The sequence below is a fragment of the Neoarius graeffei genome, chromosome 4, assembly GCF_027579695.1.
Source record: "Neoarius graeffei isolate fNeoGra1 chromosome 4, fNeoGra1.pri, whole genome shotgun sequence".
Taxonomy (NCBI): Eukaryota; Metazoa; Chordata; class Actinopteri; order Siluriformes; family Ariidae; genus Neoarius; species Neoarius graeffei.
The window spans coordinates 65,184,288-65,197,153 of record NC_083572.1 but is presented as its reverse complement, the minus strand read 5'-3'; the positions used below and the strand labels follow the sequence as shown (position 1 = coordinate 65,197,153).

Here is a 12,866-nt window from a genome sequence, read left to right as displayed (position 1 = left end):
TACACCATCTTGCTTTATTCATTCAGTTGTGGGGAATGGTTAGTAAGGTTGATTCTGACCTAGGCTATGTTGAGGTCACATATCTACTTTTTAAGTTCATGCTATAGTGCATACAATTTTAGAGATATAGCCTACATGTGCATATGCATTCTTCTTGGTGTTCTCACAAAGAGGTGAAATAAATCAGTTTAAATTTGGCCTATGGACATAGCCTGGCCTATTCTCAGCCATTACAAAATCTGTTGTCTGACCATAATTTAACTGATCTGTATACCACTATGCTACTAGATAACAAAATGCCTGTTTGTTTTATTTCATGTGAGATGTTGATAAATGTGAGCTTCAACAAAATACCTCTCTGAGTGTCATCTCATCTTATCTCATTATCTCTAGCCGCTTTATCCTTCTACAGGGTCGCAGGCAAGCTGGAGCCTATCCCAGCTGACTATGGGCGAAAGGCGGGGTACACCCTGGACAAGTCGCCAGGTCATCACAGGGCTGACACATAGACACAGACAACCATTCACACTCACATTCACACCTACGGTCAATTTAGAGTCACCAGTTAACCTAACCTGCATGTCTTTGGACTGTGGGGGAAACCGGAGCACCCGGAGGAAACCCACGCGGACACGGGGAGAACATGCAAACTCCACACAGAAAGGCCCTCGCCGGACCCGGGGTTCGAACCCAGGACCTTCTTGCTGTGAGGCGACAGCGCTAACCACTACACCACCGTGCCGCCCTCTGAGTGTCATGTTTACGCAAAAAAAAGTGTGCGTGCATGAGCATGGTTGCGTGCAAAATGTCCCGGTTTCAGACTAGGGAAATCTGGTCACCCTAGGTAAGATGGAGGCTAGATGGCTTCACTCTGAGCTCTCCAGATTTTTACGTAGAGCTCAGTGGTTTAAAATGGTCTGGTCTGGTCCAAGCTCCTTTATTCTCTCTCTCTGTGTCTCTCTCTCTCTCCAGTGTACGCAGTGTAAAGGATCTTTCTGTAAAGAAATAACAGAATTTTCTTTCTTGGTGGGTCTACTTGAGCTTGCCATCATGTGAAAGCTCCGGTCTTACGAGTAGCAGTGAGTGACAGCTGCAAATATGAAAGTCCATAGAAAACTGTCCAATCATGTGAGGGGGGGAAATAATAAGAAAACTTAAAACAATTCCAATTGGCTGCTAATGAAAGAGCATCTGGGGTGCACTTTGCTGTGCCTCAGGCCAAAGTTTGAATCCGCCAATTAAAATGCAGACCCAGGTCACCTGATCTCCAAAAGTTTGTGTAGTCACATAGACATCCATTTGGCCAGCACTCCAGCAGGCAGAAGTATACAGGAAGTGTAGGTGTTCACACAATTTTAAATAAATACAGCTTAAAAACGGGTTAAAGTAGTTAGATGGATACAGGATGAAGTAGGATGAGTAAACAAATTTGACTTAAATTAGTTAAGCAAAGGTATTTTATTATGTTTAATATCACGTAGTCTGGGGCGGCACGGTGGTGTAGTGGTTAGCGCTGTCGCCTCACAGCAAGAAGGTCCTGGGTTCGAGCCCCGGGGCCGGCGAGGGCCTTTCTGTGCGGAGTTTGCATGTTCTCCCCGTGTCCGCGTGGGTTTCCTCCGGGTGCTCCGGTTTCCCCCACAGTCCAAAGACATGCAGGTTAGGTTAACTGGTGACTCTAAATTGGGCGTAGGTGTGAATGTGAGTGTGAATGGTTGTCTGTGTCTATGTGTCAGCCCTGTGATGACCTGGCGACTTGTCCAGGGTGTATCCCGCCTTTCGCCCGTAGTCAGCTGGGATAGGCTCCAGCTTGCCAGCGACCCTGTAGAAGGATAAAGCGGCTAGAGATGATATGAGATCACGTAGTCTTTCTTATCTGGATAATCGGAAGGGGGGTGGAGCTCCACCACTGATGTGGATGTAGCCTACAACTTTTGACGTGTGTCTCTCTCTCTCTCTCTCTCTCTCTCTGGTTGTGTTTCTCTGTGGGTGTGTTGTGAGAGTCAGAGAGTGACTGTGGTATACCCTCATGGAGCACACATTCAGACAGTGGTAGTTATTGTCTGTAGTGTGCTAAGAGAAACAGAATTTGCTTTTGATTTATGCGAAGTTAATATTGTGTAAGCCACTCTGTGGATGAATGCTTTTAAATGAGGGTGGGTTTATTTTTGTGCATCAGTCTTTCCATTCCAACCTTTTACTTTCTCCTGCTTTCTGGTCTATTTTAGCACGAGTATTATTTGTGTATAAAGTTTTGTTGTGTTTTGTTTTTTTGTTCTGCCTTTCTTTGTCATCAGCACAGGACAGTGGGCAGGCTAGAGGACCCAGGAAGTCTGTGAGGAGTCCACTCCAAGCCCTTTATACTACTGACCCCGTGAGTATCAATCACAGAGCACAGCGATCTGACGTGGCACTTTATCATCTGCCACACAGAGCCTTATTAAATTCAAGAGACATTCAACAAGGACATTAAATCTGCTGCTATCTAAATTGGGTCTGTGAAAAATGTATTCACTTTACTAATGCAAAAGCCACACAGAGAAGGGGAATAGCAATATCCGACTCAGAGATGAATCGTTATTTTGAACTGATTCTTTTCAATGAATGAGTTGAACAAAACTTTCTGTGGCATCTGTGTAATTTCAGTGTTCTTCATTTAAGAATTCTAACAATTATTTAATCCCTTTTTTTTTTAACACAACAGAGTCTATTAGAACAACTAATTTTGAATTTGCTTATATCATCTATCTGAATGAAAGTTTTTAGCCTACTGGCTTGGCTTCCTTTTTGTGCTATGTACATACCAGTCTACTGATTGGTAACTTGACCGTTGACTGGCCACTTCAAAACGAGCCGATCTGAGCTGAAAATGCACACAGGACAGGTTGAACAGTTAGTTAGTCAGTAAACTACATGTCAATGATTTTTATATCCGCTATATTTGACTAAATAAACTAGAGAACCTACCTGTAAAAGTGCCAATTCCAAGATCCACAAACATCACAAAGAAGCTGACTCGTTGTACTTGTTTTCTGTCACGTTTTACTTGAAATCTTCTGAGAAATACAAACTGGAGACAATTCTATAAAGTCCTGTAAGGTTATGAGAGTTTGTTTATAACAGTGCCCAGCTACTAAGCTATTGTAGCCTGTTACAGTTTAAACATTTAGACTACGTGTAAGCACAAACTTTAGTCTTTTGTTCTTTTTTAAAAAAAAATAAATTTGTTGTTTTAAAAATGTTAGTTAGGAACGTTTTATATACCGCTTATCCAGTGCGGCTCATGGGTGGGCTAGAGCCAATCCCAGCTGACCTTGGGTGAGAGACAGGGTACACCCTGAACAGGTTGCTAGTCTATCACAGGGCTAACGCAGAGGGACAGACAGCCATTCACACTTGCACCTATGGGCAATTTAGGCCAAGTTTACATTAGACAGTATCTGTCTCGTTTTCTTCGCGGATGCACTGTCCGTTTACATTAAAACGCCTGGAAACGCCGGGAAACGGGAATCCGCCAGGGTCCACGTATTCAATCTAGATCGTGTCTGGTCCGGTGCTGTGTAAACATTGAGAATACACGGATACGCTGTGCTGAGCTCTAGCTGGCATTGTCATTGGACAACGTCACTGTGACATCCACCTTCCTGATTCGCTGCCGTTGGTCATGTGACGCGACTGCTGAAAAACGGCGCGGACTTCCGCCTTGTATCACCTTTCATTAAAGAGTATAAAAGTATGAAAATACTGCAAATACTGATGCAAATACTGCCCATTGTGTAGATATGATTGTCTTTAGGCTTGCCATCCTTCCACTTGCAAGTGGTAAGTGATATGCGCTGGGATCACACACACAGCGGCTCAGTCCTGAATCGTGGCTCGTGCACTTCACTCGCGCGCTCTGTGAGCTGCGCAGGGCCGGAGTGCGCACCCTCCAGAGGGCACTTGCTGTTCAGGGCGGAGTGATTTGGAGCGCAGGATGCCTGCGGAGCCGAGCGTATCCGTGTATTGGTGTTGCTGTGTGCACGCGAATCGTGTATTGGTGTTGCTGTGTGCACACTAATCGTTTTAAAAACGTTAATCTGATGATCCGCTGATACGGTCTAATGTAAACCCCACCTTAGAGTAGCCAGTTGACTTAATCCACATGTCTTTGGACTGTGGGAGGAAACCAGAGCACCCAGAGGAAACCTATGCAGGCACAAGGAGAACATGCAAACTCCACACAGAAAGGCCCAAGTCAACTAGCAGGTTCGAACCCAGAACCTTGTTGTTGTGACCACAGAACCACCATGCTGCTGACAGTTAGGAACAAGAAGAGCGTTGCAGGTCTTATTGCCTTTAAAGTATTTTGCTAGTTATAGGGACTCAAAAATGACACAGAAGTGTAATTTATAACATTACATCACAGGCATTTAGCAGATACCCTTATCCAGAGTGACCCACAACATGCCCAGAGCAGCCTGGGGAACAGTTAGGGGTTAGGTGCCTTACTCAAGGGCACTTCAGCCGTTCCTGCTAGTCCAGGGAATCAAACTAATGTCCTTTTGGGCCAAAAGCTGCTTCTGTAACCTTTAGGCCATGGCTTCCCCTGGATGTATTTTCCTTAAGTTGATATAGACCCTTTTCAGTCATGTGACCTTCGTAAACGCGACTGCCATTTTGGACATGTAGTGGACTTCGGCTCGAATCGGTTTGAATGCGAGGAAGGTGACAAACATAAAAGAAAAAGGAGCGAGATGCAGAAAACTGTATTTACTAGTTTACTGTAATTATGATCTGGCAGCTATTTACGCCGGAGCCAACGTCCGAGCTTGCCGGAGCGCGCGCGCTCCGGCCGGCCGCAAGCTAGCGCGCTCCGGAACCTCGGACGTTGGCTCCAGCAGCTATTTACACTGGATCCGGTGTAAATAGCTGCCAGATCATAATTACAGTAAACTAGAATGGAATGTTAAAAGCAATGTAATGCCTTTTCTGGCTAATTTTATTCGTCTTGCCTCCAACAAAGTGGTCACTACACAAGCGTTGGTATGCCGCTGTCCATCTTCTCCGTCGGTCAGCATCTACCGGGATCCGATAAAATGATAACCCTTGCCTTGTTTGTTGATGGTTACTACATCCAGGTGCACAACAATATAGTGGCATGATGGAAGTCTTGCTGAAAATAAACACTTTCTTTGCTGCCGTTCCTCAGTGTTGGCTGTGGTAAACTACTGGTAGTACATGTCCAAAATGGCGGCCGCGTTTGTCGTGACGTCACGTGAAAAGGGTCCATACTTCCTTAAGTATATTTACGTATAACAATGAGACATTTGATGTGCCTCTTCTTTTCAAATTATTTATATATATATATATATTTGTGCTGTTTTTTTTTGTGGGTGTTTTATATGTTTAGCATGTGTTCACATTTCATTTTTAACATTTTGGAATTCTATTTTTTTATACATTAAATTGTAAAATTTAGGTGTGCAAGCTTTTGCACTTAGTGATTTTTAATCAGTTTTAATTGCAGCTTTTTTCGTGCTTTCCATCTTTATAATGCATTGCCCTAAATCTGAAAAAGATCTGATCTCTGTAATGTTCATTAACGTCAATCATGTCATTGATTTTTCTAGGTTTTAATGTAATTCCTAAAGCTGGCTTGGCTCCTTCCTCTCCTCTCTCTTTATCTGGACTGATTCATTTGGGTGGGAGCTATGCTGCGTTCTCAAGTTTCTCACTAATGGCTAATAATCGTCCTTTAACAGCGAGCTCATCTGTATGTTCAGGCCAGATGGCGTGTGAGGAAATGCTTTTTCCACGTGGCCACATCCCCCACCCCACCCCCACCTTCACATAGGGAATGAACGGTTCTTTCACATCAGAGCACACCCTGTTGAGAGGCTAAAAAATTGATGCATGACTGTGTGTAAGGTTCACTGAAACAGCATGTGTGTGTGTAAGGGTTTAGTAGGCTCCAAATAGCCAGTAAGAAAAAGAGCGAGCTTGAAGAGAAAGCATAAACTGTTTTGACTTAAACACCAACTTAGGGAAAATACATGCACTTCAAACGGTTAAGCATATCTCCTATATAATGACAGACACTGTTGATTTTCACTTTGTTGCTGTTATTCTCTATAATTTATAGATTCGGCTCCTACATAAAGACTTGTGGTGAAGTTATAACTGGGTAAAAGCTGAGCTTCCTGCTAAGTTTGGAATTTCCCTGCAATTAAGATCTTCACCACATTTTAGCTTGTGAAATGTTTTCAGTTTACTGCAACACAGACAGCTGCACAGTAAATAACAGCCTCAGGATCGTATTCTTTTCTTTGCTTACGACAGACAGGTAAATACGTGCCCCCGGTGTGCATCTGGTACGGAGAAAAAGCACATCTGACTCAGTGGGTAAACGGAAAATTACTAAGCGTATGACTTGAATTTGAAGACATTGGTGCCAAGTACTATATCATGATGTTGAGAGAGAGAGAGAGGGAGAGAGAGCTTTCTCTGCTGTCTGAGCTGCCACAGATTTTAGAGCTAAACAATCTGATGCACTCACTCAATACACATAAATTACCTTGACAAGTGACATACTATGCAAACTGAATATGAAAGATTTGACCAGCAATTTAGCACAGATAGAAGAGATACACAAATGCAGCTGAGGTCACGGGAGTCTGACTATTACTCTGCAAGAAATTTCAACTGGGTTAAACTTAGAAATGAAAGTTCACCTGCTGCCTTAAAAACCCAACTTGAAGACAACCCTTGTTTTGACACAGTAAGTTAAGGTATGCAAGGTGTTTAACAAATAATCATTTGTTAATTTGTAAAGTTGATACTCTGAGTAAAAACAACTTGGTACACTGATCAACCATAACCTTAGGACCAATGACCAGTGAAGTGAATAACATCCATCCATTATCTGTAGCCGCTTTATCCTGTTCTACAGGGTCACAGGCAAGCTGGAGCCTATCCCAGCTGACTACGGGTGAAAGGCGGGGTACACCCTGGACAAGTTGCCAGGTCATCACAGGGCTGACACATGGAGACAGACAACCATTCACACTCACATTCACACCTACGGTCAATTTAGAGTCACCAGTTAACCTAACCTGCATGTCTTTGGACTGTGGGGGAAACCAGAGGAAACCCACACGGGGAGAACATGCAAACTCCACACAGAAAGACCCTCGTCGGCCGCTGGGCTTGAACCCAGGACCTTCTTGCTGTGAGGCGACAGTGCTAACCACTACATCACTGTGCCATCAGTGAATAACCTTGATTATCTCATTACAGTGACACCTGTCAAGGGGTGGGATATATCAGGCGGCTCTGAGCATCTCCAAAATGACATCCTGTGGGGTGTTCCCAGTATGCAGTGGTTAGTACCTACCAAAAGTGGTCCAAGGAAGGACAACGGGTGAAACAGCGACAGGATCATGGGTGTTGAAGGCTTATTGAGTCACATGGGGCACAAAGGCTAACCCATATGGTCCAATCCCACAGAAGAGCAACTGTAGCACAACTTGCTGAAAAAGTTAATGCTGGCTAAAACAGAAAGGTGTTGCTGGTTCACCGGTTGCTGCCTGATATATCCCACCCATTGACATGTGCCATTGTATTGAGATAATCAATGTTATTGATTGGTGTATGTTGCATTATCTATTCAAGAAACATTCAATTTCTCACTATTTCAGCTCACACTTTCAAGATAACTTCAGCTATATTCATATCAGTTACAATTTTACATTTAATGTTTTTAATTTGTTTCTAATTAGATTTATTTCTTATCTTGACTAATAATGGCAAGTTTGCAAGGGTGCCCCCCCCCCCCCCCCCCCCCCAATTTCACACTGAATCAAGCAACTTCTCCATGTTTCCTTTTTCCTTTTTCAACTTATAACTTAGACATGAGTTAAATGAATATTGATGACTCTGACCAAGCTCCCAAGCAGTCATGACTTCGTTTAATTTCTGGAAACTTACAAATTGAGTTCAATATCCAAACTTTGTATTGACAGTTGGAGTTACAGAGAAGAAATAAGTTCACAACTTAATGGAGCTATCTATTTTTTTTAACACTGTATACAGCTGAAACCCAAAAAGCTGAAAAAAAGACTATAAGTAGTTATAAATTTAGTATTAATGATATTCAGAAAGGTAAATACATGTATTGAAATTGATATTAATTTTTCTTCTCTGTTCTCCTAAAATGCATTATTTGATTATTTCTGACCACTTAATGACCTTACTGTATGGATTCATCCATCCAGCCATCCATTATCTGTCGCCACTTATCCTGCGCAGGGTTGTGTGCAAGCTGGAGCCTATCCCAGCTGACTATGGGTGAGAGGCGGGGTACACCCTGGACAAGTCGCTAGGTCATCACAGGGCTTCATTGTTTTGTTTTTGATGTTCAAAGGATTTGCTCAAAATACTTAATGTTATAATAAAGATTTAACTCCTCATGAGCTTCATATGAATAATTAAATCTGCACAAATTGCAACGAATAATAGTTTATCTAGTTAGAGTAATAATTTAAAATGTACTATATGTACAAAAATTTGTGGACGCCTGACCCTCACACCCATATGTGCTTGCTGAACATCCCAGTGTAGATTTAGTCCCCTTTAGCTGTTATAATAAACTCCACTCTCCTGAGAAGGTGTTCCACTAGATTTTGGAGAGTGGCTTTGGGGGATGTGTGTTTTTATTTAGCCACATGAGCATTAGAGAGATCAGGCACTGATATCGGGTGAGGAGGCCTGGGATGCAGTCAGTATTCCAGTTCATGCCAAAGGTGTTCAGTGGGGTTGAGGTCAGGGCTCTGTGCAGGCCAGTTTTCTTCCAAACCAACCTTGGTAAACCATGAACTTGCTTTGTGTACAGGGACATTGTCATGCTGGAACAGGTTTGGGTTCCTTCACTCTATCCATCCATACATCCATTATCCGTAACCACTTATCCTGTGCAGGGTTGTGGGCAAGCTGGAGCCTATCCCAGCTGACTATGGGTGAGAGGCGAGGTACACCCTGGACAAGTTGCCAGGTCATCGCAGGGCTATTGTAATGCTGCAGCATGTAAAGACATCTTGTATAATTGTGGCCTTCCAACTTTATGGCAACAGTTTTGGGGAAGATGCATATGAGTGTGATGGTCAGGTGGCCACACAGTTTTGGCAGTATAGTGTATTTTATTTTAGAACAACTGAGGTGCCAAGATTTATAATAGTACAAGGGTATTGCTTTCAAAATTTCATAGATGGCTAAAAATCGTTATTGACATGATTATGGAAATATTACCTCCCTCTTTCTCTTACAGACGGAATTGTCTCCACTTCAGCTGATGCATCAAAGACGGCGTGACCTCCTGGAGGATGTGTGCCACTCTTACACTCACAAACGTCGTGTCCTGATCCCAGAGGACCTTAAGCACCTGATCGTGGATGATCGCCATGGTCTGCTTTACTGCTACGTGCCCAAAGTCGCTTGTACAAATTGGAAGCGCGTTCTGATGGTCCTGACAAGTGATTCTCAAAGAGACCCCCTTCAGATTCCGGCCAATGAGGCGCATGTCCCAGGCACCTTGCGCACACTATCCGAGTACTCCATCTCTGAAATCAACCAGCGTCTGCGCACCTACTTAAAGTTTGTGTTTGTACGTGAACCCTTCGAGCGGCTTGTGTCAGCGTACCGCAACAAGTTCACACGCAGCTACAACACAGCCTTTCACAAGCGCTATGGCACCAAGATAATCCAGCGGCACCGTGCTGAGGCAAGTCCCGAGGCGCTAGAGCGTGGAGATGATGTTTCATTCTCCGAGTTTGTGCGCTACCTGGTGGATCCAGGCACACAGCGTGAAGAGCCCTTCAACGAGCACTGGGAGCGTGTGTACTCTCTCTGTCACCCCTGCCTCATACACTACAACATTCTAGGCAAGTACGAGACGCTGCAGCAGGACTCCAGCTACGTGCTCAAACTGGCCGGTGTCGACGGCAAGGTCACGTTTCCCAACTCGGCCAAAAGCACGCGCACCACAGCAGACATGGTCACCAGCTACTTTAAGGATATCAGCTCAGCCTATCAGAAAAAGCTGTACAATCTCTACAAGATGGACTTTCTACTTTTTAATTATTCCATGCCTGCCTACCTGAAGTTCACATAAGGCCTGGTGCCTTTTACGAATATTTAGACACTTAAAAAAAGTTTTATTTTCATTCACACAAGTTCATCTGTGAGTACTGAAACTGTTTCAGTGGTTATTGTATGGTATGTTTATTGCTGAATGCAGTGGAACTGCAGCAGTTATCAATTTGCACAAACATCTCAATTTCAATGATATATAGAAGTTCCTATTCTCTCAATCATCTTAGTGTGCCTTTTTTTTGGGTGAATCATTTCCAGTTGAGAGTATGCTGTGCGCATTTTGGCTGCTGCTTCTCACCGGAGCTTTTTATTTTTCTTTTTTTCTCTTTGTTTTTCTTTTTGTATAATTTGATTTTTTTTTTTTTTAAATGTTTTTTGTCTGCTGGTTGTGGTGTAGCTCCGGACCCAGTTTTGGCATCGGTTCCCTTCAGACCTTGGTCTGCCATGGGTGATGCCTGTGCTCTTCGCTATGGACTGCAGTGAGCTTGTTGCTCTTTTAACATCAGGGTTGTCCAGTGCACTGTGCAGCGGTGCTTCTGTGCTTGGCGCGGTGTCCCGAGCAATGTTGCCGAGTGGCGTCGCGGTGGCTGTGCAGGTGGTTTGGGACACACCAGCACTCTGTGTGGTGGTGCTTCTGTGCTCGCTTTGTGGAGCCATGGTGTGGTGTTCTGAGCGATATTGCCTGGCGGTGTCGTAGCAGTTGTGCAGGCGGTGTGGGATTTATCTTCGTGCTCTTTTTGGTGGGACTGTGGCTAGCTACACCATTGGAATTACATCCTGACCCTCTTTTGGTGGACCCCCTCCAAATTGTAAAGTGACCTTGGGTGTGAGAGAGGCACTATATAAATTGAATTATTATTATTTTGAAGCGCTTGGTCCCGTCTCAGACATAAAAGACTCTGGATTTTATTTCAAGACCACAACGCTGGGGATCTCACTAAATTGCCTATGCATTGTCTGATTTGTTTGTTAACATCATTACTGTGATTGGATGTAAAACTTCCTGTGTCAAATGCAACCAATAATGTGACTCCTTGCTAATTAAATTTTTGTTACTGTTAAAGGTCGTCACCTCTTCTCACCCCACTTCACACAGATTGGTCTGGTCCTGATCTTAACTCGGTCTCGCCCTGCTTTGGTCTTGGTCTTGACCTGGTCTCAACCCCTCAAAGGCTTGGTCTTGTTTTGATACACTCTGGTCTTGGTCATGACTTGATCTCGGATTAGGTGGTCTTGACTACAACACTAGAATTGAGAATTATATAACTGAGAGAGAATTGAGATTTTATTGCAGACAAAAAGAGGGATTTACATTGGGCATCTATCAGGATGTCTGAGAGAAGGCCATGCTCTTTTCCTTCTTATTACCTAGTGATTACTCCACAGAGGACCGACACCTGAGAAGGTAGAGTTAAGGACTTGATTGAATCAGACCATTTGAGTTGAAGGTGATGCGTGCTTTCTTCAACACGCTACTGATTTTATCCATCATGGACAAAGTGTACTGCTTTCTGCTTGTGCCTTGAGGACAAGGATTGTAAGGAATCAGAAACTGTGATGGAGAACAGTCACTGTTTGACAGGACAGTATAGAAACATGAAATTTGCAGTTATTTATTATGTCATTTAAACTTGGAGTATCTCTCTACTTCACATAGTTTAGATTCAGCATTCGACAGCTCTGTTATTACAGGTAAACTCAAATAAAGCACAAAATCTGATCTCTCTTTGCCCTCTTTTGGGTCTGAACTGTTTGTGTGTGTGTGTGTGTGTGCGCGTGTGTATATTATGTGTGGTTTTTTTTTTTTTTTGACAATTTTACACACCAAATACTCAGACGTATTTCATGCAGATTAGTGTCAGCATTATTTTTAGTAAACTGAAAATCTAAATATATACAAAACATTAGAAGATAAAATGCATCTTTTGAGATGTAGGACATGGATGCAGAATGGTGCAGCGGGTACTGTTGGTGCCCCACAGGCCCAGGGTCAGGGTTTCAGTCTGCAACTCTGGTTACTGAGTGGGTGACATTTAACTTGTTTCCCTGTGTGTGTATGTACTCTATATTCCCCCCCCCCCCCCCCCCTTCTAAAAACACACCAGTAAGTGTGGCTATTCTAAATCACTCCGAGGTGTGTTTTTTCCTGTCCAGCATGTATTCTGCATTGCATCCTGTGTTCTCAGAATAGGCTCCAGACCCACCAGTATTTGTTACAGACAATAATATAATGGTTCAATTACTCTAAATTAAAGAAGGACCTTTTGAGTTTTCAGGGACTTGACTGTGTAGACAGCTATGTACAAACTATTTGTAACCTGAGGCAGATACCAAGCCTGATGGGAAAATTGAAGTGCAGCAGTGCAAAAATATATTAGTGCAGCTGTGGGCTAAGATTCATCAGATATAAAGCCAGCTGGGTTCATGATTACCATTTCAGTACATTTTAAGACTGTTAATACAGCTTTTATTGGATAGCTACACTGTAAGGCTATGCCTTTTGAGACTGTGGAAGACATTGCAGCATATAGGACAAATACATTGAAGTATAAAATATGCAGTGTCATTACTTTTGCATAGTATACGACAATTAAATTTGTACAATTAATAAATACATCATAGTGCACAGAAGTAGCTTGAGTTTTGAAATCATAAGGTTAACACTAAAGGCCACATTCATTACAAACATTTACCTGTATAATGTAAAAGGCTGCACTGTTTTATCAAGTTATCAGGCTACA

The 12,866-nt window shown here is 43.1% G+C and overlaps 1 protein-coding gene across 2 annotated transcripts in view; it reads left to right on the top strand.

Moving 5' to 3' along the window:
• The window catches only part of LOC132884446 (carbohydrate sulfotransferase 11-like), a 37,732-nt gene extending 27,439 nt beyond the window's left edge, over nucleotides 1-10,293 (top strand). Inside the window, exons 2-3 of one of the 2 annotated variants that reach the window (XM_060918288.1) lie at nucleotides 2,295-2,371; nucleotides 9,302-10,293. In XM_060918288.1, the coding sequence (XP_060774271.1) occupies nucleotides 2,295-2,371; nucleotides 9,302-10,144 (920 nt within the window). In that variant the 3' untranslated portion in view covers nucleotides 10,145-10,293. The remainder of the gene's footprint in view (nucleotides 1-2,294; nucleotides 2,372-9,301) is intronic. The other variant, XM_060918287.1, reaches the window with a different exon arrangement.
• Nucleotides 10,294-12,866: the final 2,573 nt, after the last annotated feature.